This window comes from Buceros rhinoceros, unplaced genomic scaffold (assembly GCF_000710305.1).
Source record: "Buceros rhinoceros silvestris isolate BGI_N320 unplaced genomic scaffold, ASM71030v1 scaffold12235, whole genome shotgun sequence".
Classification (NCBI taxonomy): Eukaryota; Metazoa; Chordata; class Aves; order Bucerotiformes; family Bucerotidae; genus Buceros; species Buceros rhinoceros.
The window spans coordinates 52,924-65,476 of record NW_010411261.1 but is presented as its reverse complement, the minus strand read 5'-3'; the positions used below and the strand labels follow the sequence as shown (position 1 = coordinate 65,476).

General features: G+C 45.2%; 1 protein-coding gene across 1 annotated transcript in view; it reads right to left on the bottom strand.

Annotated features, from left to right (window-relative positions):
* Positions 1–3,065: 3,065 nt before the first annotated feature.
* The window catches only part of PPP1R17 (protein phosphatase 1, regulatory subunit 17), a 9,850-nt gene continuing 362 nt past the window's right edge, over positions 3,066–12,553 (bottom strand). The window contains exons 2-4 of the mRNA XM_010135949.1: positions 10,744–10,896; positions 9,080–9,241; positions 3,066–3,243 (exon numbers count right to left, since the gene is read on the bottom strand). Of these exons, the coding sequence (XP_010134251.1) occupies positions 3,164–3,243; positions 9,080–9,241; positions 10,744–10,896 (395 nt within the window). The 3' untranslated portion in view covers positions 3,066–3,163. The remainder of the gene's footprint in view (positions 3,244–9,079; positions 9,242–10,743; positions 10,897–12,553) is intronic.

Below are 12,553 nucleotides of genomic sequence, written 5' to 3'. Positions count from 1 at the left end.
AGGAATGGCGTAGGACATGTAGGGAGATAGTGTTATGATCTCTAAACAGGTCTGTTAATTTAAGTGGTCAAAGCATTATTTAATTATCAATTTATTAACCAGTAAGACAAAATTGCAGCCAGACAAAGTCTCAGTATAAGTGTCACAAAACTCCATGCATGCAAACGGTGCTTTATCTGTGAATATAGTGAGTTAGCGACAGCATCATTCGGATTTGTTTCTGCTGCGGTTTAGCTGAGCAAATACTTAACCTACAAGCCTCGTGTTTAGCACTACAAAAAATGCTCATAACACCCCCTTGAGATTGGCGATGGGCTCTCTGTTGTCCTTAGCTGGAAGTTGCTAAAATGCAAGGCTGCAAAATCCCATTGCACCGATTTGAGTGTGAATGGAGATTTGCCCCCTAGTTTCCAGGTAGAGGTTAATTGAGAATTTGCTCCAGAAATATTAGCCCTTAAGTACTTCCTGCCTGCAGTCAGGCTTTTGTTCACTGACTGAAGCAATTCTTTCTTCCCGAGACCTCGGGCTGGTTGTCCTGCCCAGACTTCTGGGGTGAGATGCAATCCAGCTACTGAGACCCTCAAGCAGGCAATGCTTATGTGCAGGAAATGTAAGTGACTTGGAGCTGGAGCATCCCAGTCCTGTGGAAAAGCTTAGCTTGTTTCTGTGCTTTCCGTTTCCTTCCATTTGCGCTGTAATGGCAATGGGGGGCCTCTGGGGACAGTGGGGACAAAAGCGTTTCTGCCCCAGGACACACCCACTCCAGCTGTTTGCCTGGGGAAGCCATTTGTGCAATTTGTGTGTCTGATCTTAAAGGGAGAGTTCAGAGCCTGAACGACAATAAATGAACCCAGTAAACCACATTCATGCCACTGCACAGTCCACACACGCTTCTGCACCACCTAAAGGCTTGGTTTTGGGGGAAGGGGCAGTGTTTTCCTGATTTCAAAAAAAATTGCATCTTACTCCCAAATACAGTAACATTTAACACTTGCACAGAGCGCAATGAGGCAGCTGAAAGCTTTGAGAAATGATTCATCACACTGCTTCCTAGGAACACTGCAAAAACTCCTCTTTGCTTAACTGGTCGAGTGAGAAGTTACTTTTTAGTTGCTCAGGTTGCTCCTGGTTGGAAAACCAGTAAAAGCCGAATTACCAGGCTATGAATATGCAATTTTGAATGAACTGCAGCAAATGATGTATGTTGCGGCATCTTTACAGCTGGCCTTCAAGGTGATCTACACAGGGATGGTAAATTAGGCTGTAGTGCTGTCAGAGATGTCACTGGCACCATAACTCCTGTATGGCGAAGAACATTGCTTAAAGCGTGCCCTTTTGGTTTTTCCTTTGTATTAAGCTGTGTCAGCATTCCCCAGGCTTGGAAACAAATCCTCTTCAGAGCAGTGAAGTCAGTCACATCCTGCTCGTGCTCCTGCCTTGTGTCGTTGGGGAACTTCATGTCTAAACAAGTACCTGTTCACGGCTAATCCATCGCTGATCTGTTTGTTTGAATCTTTTCAGGACTCCACACTCTCACTCGTGCTGTGTTGTGCACAGAATATTCACCCGCTTCACCGGTAAAGCTAGATCAAATCGCATGTATTTCTTGTCACGTGGTTGCTGTGATGTGCTTTACTGTGTACCTTACTTGAATGTTGTTATATGAACTATTGATCGATTATATTTTAAGTATTATCTCCTCTCTGATAGAGCAACAAGATAAAAAAAAGGACATCTCCTAGGTATGAGGCACTCCATTAATAATATAGCCGCCCTCTTGTTCGCTTCAATACATGATTATTTATTATAAGCTTGTTGATTACATCTTGAGGCTGAGTATCTGCGAATGGACTGCGTTTTCCTGAAAGATGCAGGGTCAGTTGCTGTGGCAAATGAAATCTAAACTAGTGTGCTCCTCAGCTGACTGCCTGAGGCTGTTGAAAGAGAGCTAAGTTCAGTCTGCCAGGCTAGGTAATCTTTCACCTCCGCTAAGGGTCCAGCTGGCAGTGCTGCTCCGTCTAGCACAGAGCTATTAAGGTAAGCACAAAACTACCCAGTTCTACCTATTTTGCATAATATTCCCGTCCCTGTTTGTCCAAATGCTGGAGGCTGAGGGTGTAGCTGGCTGTGAAAACAATTCTTGATTGAATCTGTGAGGTAAACAGTTAAAAACCAAGTATGGTGCCTGTCCACCTTGCAGTATGTGTATGCCGTTGAGTAACACTATTTGTTTCATTCCGTTCTTACGCTCCCCTCACATCTCTACAGTCCCTCCCTCCTAACTGCCAGCCTAGGACTCAGTTTAAAAAGCAGATGTCAAAAGAAAAAAATACAGAGTAAAAGGATCAACCATCCAAGTAGTTCATCTTTTGCCAACCCAGGAATAAAACCTTTGAAGAAAACAAAATCAATATTCTACGCTGGTGTAACAGGCAGGCGTTGACTTCTGGTACGTTTCTCTTCCAAGAGCTCTCAAAGAGCTCTCCGTCCTGTTTGATGTGTCAGTGCTGACAGCCCTGAGCTGTGACTGTTTGTTCTGTGGTAAATCTACCATTTTTGCCTCACAGATGCAAGTCACGAGCAGAGCTGGGCAGAAGAAGTGTTTGCTTCACATTACAGGGACTCTACGGTTGATTCCTGCCCGCCCACCCTCTCCATCTACCCCACCAGCTCTACACACGCGGATTTTCACTGTGGTCAGAGTTACTTCAGTAGAGGAAAGCTGGACAAATGAGGCGAAATGTCAGGGGGAAAGTGCAGTTTGAATCATTAGCTGGTGTTTTGCTGCTGCTCTGTGCTACCAACCCCTCTGCTATCTAGCACCAGTGGTGTCCTTAGTGTCGCCCTTATCACCACGCTGCACAAAGCTAGATCTGATCTGAGGTGGTTTCCTCACGGACAAAAACCCTGGGAAGCTGCTTTTAGTAAACCAAGCGAATCCTTCCAATCCCACATGTTCGAGAAATTTCTGTCGTCATCTCCTATGATGCTTGCTGGGATTTCATGAGATGCAGAGAAGCACTTGAAGAGAATTTAAATTCAAGTGCGTGCTTGAGAAAATTATTATTTGTAAAAATGAAAGGACTTTTTTTTTTCCTATGTGCTGCCACTTTGAATGACCCAGAATTATTTACACTGCATTATTGGAAATATCACTCTAGTCTTAACTGGGGATCGTGTCTCCATCCTTTTCTTCATCTTCCATAATCACTGTTTGCTTTTCTTCTGTAAGCAGCTTAGTGCCTTTAAAACAGAAGGACACAAAACAAAAATAAAATAATGACAAAAAAAAAAAGAGATAGAGAAAAAAGAATTTGATTTAAAACATTACTTCTATAGAAAATATCAAGATAAGAATTTTTCAGTCCTCTCTAATTTCTTGAACCTAATGTAGTTTTCCAACATCATGGGAGTTAACTCTTAATTTATTTTGGCACATCATTCTCTTGACATTTAGCAAACTGGATCACTGCATTTTCAGCTAAAATTATCAGGCAATCTTAAGTCCAGAGTATTTCTGCTACCTGTGAAACGAGACATTCACTGCAGTTTCATCTGGGAACCTGTTCATTAAAAGGGTTTGGGAAGCAAAAAAAGAGAAATATTGTGATTAATCTTTGTGCCTGTGTCAGCTTGTATGAACACGTGTATGTTTTCTATACGTATATAGCAATATTACTTAGATTTTGCATATGCAGATGCCAAAAGAGATAAACGTCAGAATACCCACACGCCAAGTGCCATCCCTGCTGAATTTCTATAGTGTCGATAAACTGCAGAAAGGATTAAGATCAGTGTGAAGACAGATGAGGTTGTGGATCATACCTTCCAAAAATCATTGCCTCTCCCCCTCCTCTCTCTCTCCCTCCCTCTCTCTCTCTCTCTCACTTAAACCAGTAAGTCCAACTCTATGAATCTTGAGGCTTTTATGTGATAGCAACTTATCACCGTAACTGCTTTTTTCACTGGAAATTAAAGAGAGTCAAGAGAGGACAATGCATTGGGTAGAAAATGTTCTTGATCCCTGTTTTAACAGATTGTGTTGGTTTTGCCTGTTCCCAGTAAAAAGCAAGTGACCTGTGAAATATATTTTATGGCCACATTCCTTGGTGTGGAGGTTAACATCATCTGAAAACAGGATGAGGGTTACCATTGTGTCGAGACCAACGAAATCCCTCCCTAATTTGGGTTTCTACTGTCTGCCCTCAGTCTGTGCTAACCAGCTGAGTTGTTCTGTCAAACCAACCTGGTTTGCTTCCTTCTGCATCGAAAGCCCTCGCACAGAGGAGGCTTTCAGTCGTGATGGGGTCTGAAAATAGAGCAATACCACACAGGAAGGTTTTCTTCAACTCTGGAGTCTCTTCAAGAGGTGATGAATTAACGAAAACGTTAACCTACACTGCCCTTCACTTATGAGCGGTTCTTGTGAACTAACTGCTTTCGGTCGGGCCAGGAGATAAACTGGGAGGTATGAAGGAGTATTATTTTGAAACACAAAGGACTTCATTTGTTCAAGCAGCCATTGTTAACTGCAAAGAATTATGCTGTTTTGTGGAGATGAATATAAATGTTCCCCACCCAGACTTCTATTCATGTAGACAACTTAGGCAAGTACAGACAATTATTTTTTTTCCTCCCCCATTGTCTCTGGGTCATCATGGGGTTTGGGTTTTAGGGGTTTTTTTATGGGGAGTGGTGGTGGTGGGGTTTGTTGTTTTTTTCTTCATGGAGTATTTGAGGAATGAGGAAAACGTAACTAAAATATGCTTTAAATGTGAAGCTACAATGGGTCATTTGATGAGAGCTAACCTGTTCTTTGGGTAAACTCAGGAATAAGAGGTCACGAATGTAGGCTTAATAAAGCTGTGCTGTGCTTTATCATCACGTCCACTCTCTTATTTAAATTACAAAGTGGTGAAAGAAAAGTATGCTGACGTAATTCTGATGGCCTGGTTATAGCACATAAACTAGCCCTTGTAGAGCAGATGCCAGAGACAGCTGGAAGGTCCGAGCCAAGCAGAGGTCCCCAGCTCTCAGCTGGACCCACATCAGTGGTGTGCCAGACGCTTAGCACAGTCAGTAGCAAGATGAAGCATCATTGTCAACGAGTCACTTTAGTGACTGATGAACTCCAAAGGTTTCCTGTAGAGCTCAGGATTCAAAGCTTGGAGGAGAAGGTAGCCTAGAGCTGCAGGCTATTGACTTTCCAGATCATGGACCACCAGCAGCTTCAAGGACAACTATATGCCTTTAAAATCAGCCTTTTAGTGCAAAACAGTGGAAAGGGGATACAAATAGGATATCAAAGCTAGAATTATTTCTTTAACACCTGGAAAGGACTTTTTTTCTTTGATGTAATCATTGGTGGAGAACGTGTGCTTTACTGAATGCGGTTTGGAAATTCTGGGCTTAAGGCTGTGAGCAGGATGTTGGATTTGGGGAACATTTGTAAGTCAGCCTTTCTCTGTGTGCTGTTTAAGTAAATCACTTCACCTCCCTGCCTCTGTTTTCCCAGCTGTGTGTATTATGAAATGCAGCTCATCCCGCAGAACAGTTTTAAGGATTGGTGGGTTGTTCTGTTAACATCTGCCGAGGGATCTGACTAACGAATGCAGAGTAGAAATACAATGCAGTCACATTTTCTCAACAGAACTTGAAATTTTTAGCTAGAGACCAGGACCTCAAAGGTTCACAGAGATGTGAAAACTTCTGTGAGGAAGCACAAAGTTAGGCAGAAAAAGAAGCTGGCTGAAATCAACCATTCACCAGGTGCCACCCAGATCTAAACCACTCCTCCTGTGTAATAAATGAAACCACCAAGATGGCACCAGTTCCACATCCCCGGCACAGGAAAGGAGTGGCATTAAACTGCTGTGCCTCTCCTACGTCACTCAAAGATTTTCGGAGGGGGAGTGATGTCAACTAAAAGAGCTTCCTTACTAGTTTTCAGGGCATGAGGGAGGAGGAGGATTAGAAACTGTGGCTTCACCAGTTATCTCTGATCTGATTAAGAACCCCTAAGCAGCCACATTTCAGGAACCGCGGTCCCATATTTACACATGTATTTACATTCTTGCTGAAACCCACAGGCCTGAAGGGCTCTCAGAAATACTTCAGTTAATTGAATATGTTCCTAAGTGGGGATGGCCATAGAGTGTCCCAGAGCTGAGTAAAGGCCTTGAATCAGCTTCTCATCATTCACTGTCGAGTGAGCGGGGGAAAGAAGACCATGAGAATTGTGATTGTGTTTTATCTTCTGGTCCAATCGGTTCAGGAAGCCAAGGTGTTGGCTGACTGAAGGGAGGCTGGCCACTGGAGCAGACCTCTGCTCAAGACCCGTTTGTATGCATGTGGCACAATGTTATTTCCACAGCTTCGCCAGGAGTTTGAAGATCGAATGCATTTAGAAGTCCGACCCTTGTAGGGGAGAGTTTTGTGACGCTCAGGCTTAGACATTTAAGCTGGCTGAGGACTAATTTCCTTAGTCTCCTTCTGCAGACGTGGATTGGATGGGTACCTGTGGGTTCCTCCACACACCAACATTCAGAACATTATTTAGCAGCCCCCTTTCTGTACCTGCATTTCCCATTTGGACTGGGAGTTTGCAAGGTGTAAAGCTGAGTCTGCTTCTCGCTCGGGTCACGTGCCATCCAGTAGATACATTGATTTTTTGGCACTTTGTATAGTCTGTTTGACTTGCTTTTGTTTGAGATAGAAAATCTCTCTGGCCACCAAGAAGCAGAGGGGCCATCCAAGAGTGCTCGTAACCAGCTGGTCAAAATGGAGAGAGACAACACAGCTGCCAGATTTAGCTACGTTTACAGCAAAGCTATTCGTGTGGGCAGCTGCTTATAAAGATAATCTGGTAATTAAGCTCTGTTACTACAATTAAGTGGAGTTTTTTGGAGGGGAAGTGTCAGAAACATGGACAATCCTCATCAGCAGGTCACAAGGGATACACGTGGCACCGAATGTGCTGCTCACTGCGGCAGCACAGGGGCAGACCAGCTTGTCTGTATTTATTTAGTGCACATAGACCTGCCGGGGCTTCTCAGGTCTCCGAGTCTATAATTCAGGTTCTATTTTGCACAGCAGTTCTGCAAGAGCTCAGTTTGTTTGTGCTCCGTCTGCCACCTGAGGGGATAACCCTGAAAGTAAACAAGTAGTAAATACTGGACCAGCCCTCAGCCACAATGAGTCACTTCTTCAGAGCTAGTCATGGAGCTGGTGAAACCCAACCAACGGAACGCTGTGTGTTGGTACGGGTCTTGAAAATATGCATCCTTAGAGCGGGGAGGGGATGAAATCGAGGCATTTAAACACATAGGCTGCTTTGCCGCTGAGACAGACACGAGTCTGGCGGCCAAGCACTGAAAAACAGACCTGGGAGACAGGGTCTGGAAAAGCTGTCCACAGGCAGCACCTAGCCCACTGCTTTGAGTCCACGCTGGGTGCTGGAAGGAGGCTTCGCCAGTAGGCAGCAAAGTGGCATTGAAGGTGTAATTGAAAACTGAAAATTGCATTAAGTTCTAACATTTTCCCAACATATACACAGGACTAATATTTTTTACAAATGTTTTGAAAAATTTTGCCTTAGCGTCTGTTTCTGAATAAATCCGTAAAAGACTATGATTTTTTTTCCCCACCTAATTTATTTGTCACGTGGAATTTCAGGTGATTTGGTGGGTAATTTCCTCCGGCAATTATATGAGCCGTTCATTATCAGTGCTCTATATTAGTATTTCAAAGTGGAGCGTTTGCAGTTGGGCTCAGAAGTTGTATGAAAGATTTCATTTCCCCCAGCAAATGACTGCACCAGGTTTCCAGGGCCTCACTTACAGCAGCTTTGATGCAGCAAGCCATTGGAATGCTTCAGTTTAATAAGCAAATAAAAAAAATATTTTCCTTAGGCAGATCAATATTCACCACACTTCCTGCCATGATCCTGCAAACTTGGTCATGCCTCTCTGTGCTTTTGGGAGCCTCGTACTGATTAAATGAAAAAATTCTTACATATGTTTGAGTCAGTTATGAAGGCTCATATTCACAAAGAAAGGAGATGTCTACAAGTAGAGGTGCCTCTCTGGACTGGGGAAGTCGTTTGCACACCTTATAATTTTTAGGCGTACAGGAAAATCCTTTCAAAGTGTACCTGAAACTCAGGTGCGTGATGTACGGAGCTGTTGCGTATTCACCCAGGGACAAAGTACGTGTCTCAGGGCCTCTCCATGGAGTGTGACGCTGCTCAGTAGTGCCAGCCCACAGCAGAACTGGTTTGTGTGAGAAGATTCTTCAGGGAACAATGTTCTCCTGTTTGGGCACTAGTTTTGGATCCGGGGTTGGTTTGTTTGTCTTTTTGTCCGTTCATTTCTTGCTCCATCCTGTGAGCTGGAAAGGGCTAGAGCATGGCATACAACCGTGTCCTGGTTCCTGCATCCCTAGCTAGCGCTAGTAATTCACATTTACACGGTGCTTTATACCTTCAGAAAGATCGGTGAATTGAGGCTCTTCTGTGATAGAGGAATGTGGGAAATGCAACAAAAGGTCGTAGGACCAAAACGTGGTTGGCTGACCTCATATGGTCTCCAAGCAGGTTAGCTGCTGCACTGCATGTCATGCCAGAAGCACAGAACTATCTTTTAGGTGCTGTAAACGAGAGATTCACCCCTGCTTGGTCTCCTCAGTGCATGTCAGGGACTGTGGAGTTAAGAGGAGGTTAATCAGGACAGCTTTGCTCCAGACTGTTCGAGGCAGCGTGAGCCACGTTAGTGCTGGTGACCTAAAAATTGGGATGTGCTCAGCTTTGGAAGCAGAGCAGTGGCTGACCTTTCAAATGACCTAATGTCTTCTCTTACTCCCCTTCTCTTCTATCCCCCGAACAGGAGCAGAGGATGTGGAAAAGGCTTTCCATGATCCGGCACTGCTGTTACCTGCTTTGACCCAATAGGTCCATTTTAGCAGGAACCGCTAAGTACACTGGGCAGAGCAACCTCCTTCCAGCCTCCTCCCAAGCACACCTCTGACACGGGCCACTTTTTGCTTCCTCCTTGGAACACCTTTACCTAAGTAAGTGCCTTACCTATTATCAAGGGTGGGATGTGTATTGCAGGCGTATCTTTTCTCCTGGGCTTTTTCTGCTCCGTTTCAGTGATCTGAGAGCCTGGACTCACTCTCTCTCTCTGCGGCTTCTCTGTGATACCATACCTTTTCAGCAGGCTGTCAGAAAAGTCTGAAAGGATGCCTGCAGGCAAGAAAAAAAAAAGAAAAGGCCACTTCAGCCCTGCTCACATCGAAGAAATTCGCACCTGTGTAACTTCCCCAGTGACTGCTCTGAAGTAAGGCTGCGCTAGTGCATCATCTGCTCTGCATGGGGTACATTCTCTTCACGTTTTGCAATGATACATGTTTCCTCCAAGGCCGTTGTACCCCATAGGTTATATGTAGACAGTGATGCTGTCAGGCCAGCTGGCTTCTGGTTGTACTTAATGGACTAAACTGCAGCCCATCAGAAATCGTCGTGAAGATGAGTGCCATCTTCTGTTCCAGAAGCTTAGACACCGTAGCAAAGTAGCTTAATCATACGGATGCTCACACCTCTGCTCGCAAGCAATTGTGACAACACAGAAACAGCCTGTTTTCACTGGTGAATAAATATTTCCTTTATGATATAGCCACTGAGGGCACAAAATGCAGCTCTCCAGCCTCTGAGCTGCTCTTCCCTAAGAGAGAATTGCTGAGGGAAGGGTACGGGGGAAAGCCGAACAGAGTCAAGTTCAATATCTGGATTACAAATAATGGAAAATCCCAGCTGCTTGGTTTTGACTTAGTGAATTGGTGCGGGGACGCAGGGGACCGTGCAAGTAGTTACTGGCCAAGCCCTCTGTGTATGTGCAGCATGGGAGGAAGAACTTAACGCAGCTGATACAAGAGCACAGCTCTCTCCCTGGAGAGTGCAACAAGGAGTGCTTGTTAGCAGGGAGAAGTGACAAACATTTATTCCCACTGCTGATCTTGGAACATCATCAGGTTTCAGTGGCAAGCTCCTGCTCATTCTTCCCTTCCCCAGGTTGATGGCATTTGGCTGCCGAACTTCAGAGGTCTGTAGATGCCCAGCAGCAGGGAGTATCCGACAAGGAGCCCCTTTGTTGCTGTGGTGGTTTCTGGCTTCCCAGAACACCCACCCTTTGCCCGAGTCCCCATAAGCACAAGAGCCCTGTGATTTCCAGGAGTAGTAACCTGCAGCCGGCTTGTGTGCTTCTCTGGTCTCCTCCCAGCCTTCCCCCCATTCACAGCCTCCCCCTCAGCACTGGGTGTGAGTTTCACGAGGAAGCTCAGGGGCTGAGCTGGATCCTTTTTGATTCAGATCAATGCAAATCAGGACATCTGGCACGGCTCAGCAGCTAGGGATAAATACACTTCATTTCTCAGGTGAAGGCAGCAAGATTGTGAGCAACAAGGGAGCACATTTTCCAGGGCAAACACCCACTCGCCTCGATATTCCCAGACCTGGTGAGAAACCCCTTCACCTAACAGAGACTGCCTTTGAGAAAGTCAGCATCTCTGTCCAACTGCCTTCCCAGGGGCACAGGGCATGGAGGCACGTTCTTGCCCCCATGCCCTGTGCCCATTCTTGCCCATTTATGCCCCAGGGGACATAAGTGAGTGAGAGGTCTCCAGACCTTTGCCCAGATTCAGTCCCCTCCGCTGAATTCAGATTTCAAAGTCAAGAGATGTATTGCTCACCTGTCAGAGGTGGTGGGGTGTGCCAAGCCGGTGTATCTTTTCTCCTTGGCTTCTTTTGCTCCTGTTCAGTGTTTTGGGAAGCCGGGATGGTTTTACCTTTTCTTGGTTTCTTTTTAAGGTCACAGCTCTTAATCAGCTGCTCTGAAAGATCTTCTGTACGGAAAAAAAGAAAATGTTGAATAGAAATTGAAACCAAAGGGAAATAATAAACCAGATGGTGAAAAGAAAAGCTTTAACAATACTGCTTTCATCCAAGTAAATTAAAATGCCTGCGGAGAAACATGTCTTAAATAGAAAGTCAGCACAAGAGGCCTCTGTGCTGTACTCCATGGGAGCCGAGTGACTTAGGTGGTCCTTCCGTAAAGCAGAGGGAGAGAGTTGCGGGCAGCTGTGCGTTACATGGCAGAGGGAAGGCGGCACCATCACGTGCAGAGGCCCCATGGCTATCCCTGTCGCGCCCAGCGCTGACCGTGCGGGCTGCGTCTTCAAGAGTTACAAGGGCACTTTTGTGAAGGAAAGATTTATGTGTCTGGGGTCAGCCTGAGGTATTGGTAAACTGAGCCGGTGTATTGTTCCCTGCTAGTGCTGGCTTTATTTCCAGAGCCACAGAGCAATCGCTATTCACTTTTGATTTACATAACATTACCCTGGATTTTTGGTTTTCCCTTAAAACGAGCCTTGACTCAGATGACTCAGATGGTCGGCATGGTTTTTCTGCAAGGATCTGCATTTCTGGGTGCTTATGTAAGCTGAAAATACTGAAGATAGCCTGTCATTAGTATCACCACACAAACCAATACTTCGGTTTCTTAAAGGCTGCTGGTTTGGCTTCAGCTGGGTCCCCCACACCCCTACCCAACCCCTGACTGCAGAAGACTTGGGTGCGACAGGGCTTCGTTCCAGGCTCTCGCGCGCTCTTTGAGGCAGCTGTATGTCTGTGAGCCTGTGGGTAGACAGGGCAATGATGACCTCTGGGTGAAGCCCCTGGAAGATGTGAGGTCTTTTCCTGACTCTCACAGGCGGAGTCACGGTCCTAATGGGCTCATTTACCCTTCTGCTGCCTCAGTTTCCCGACTGTGGACAAAATGGGACTCATTCTGTACTTAAAGAACTAATTCTATGGAACAGTTATGTTTGGTGTGCCAGCCGTTGTAAAAATGGTGCCTGTGGCTAGAAATGCCGCATGGCTGAGTTAGAACTGGGATACCTTCCTTTCAGGCTGGATAAAAAAATTTACAAGATTGTGCTTGTCAGCAGGGAGGCACTTTTCCTGACAAGCAAGTGAAATTGCGTTTTTGTTTCATTATTGTCATCACAAGGGTAACCACAAGAAAATAGATTTTTATTTCTGGGTTGCTAAATCTTCATGACATTTTTGTACGACGGGAGTGAAGTAACAACATTTGAAGCAGAGGCAAAGACCATGAATATGCAAAAAACACATCTATCAACTACGAAGCCTGGTATTTAGGAGTGTGGTGGAGCAAAGATGCCTCTGGTACTCTCAGTGCAAAAGTTAAATATGAAACGAGTTCAAGAGAGGAAACAGATTGACAATGAAGAAGAAGTATTTAGAAAGCCGCCCCCGTGGAGGCAAAGGGGGTGTTTGAAACCTGTTACTGAAATTGCAGGTGGAAAATGTGTTCAGGGAAGGCTCAGCTATATCCTAGCTTTCAGTTTGTTGTGGTATCAGTGAAGAAACTGCTCTACTTTTTCTACCAGGGAAAAGAACAATGACTCTCCTCCTGCCTCTTCAATTAACGTTGCTCTAGAGCTTTGGCTGATACTTATATGAAGGAAAACCACTCTT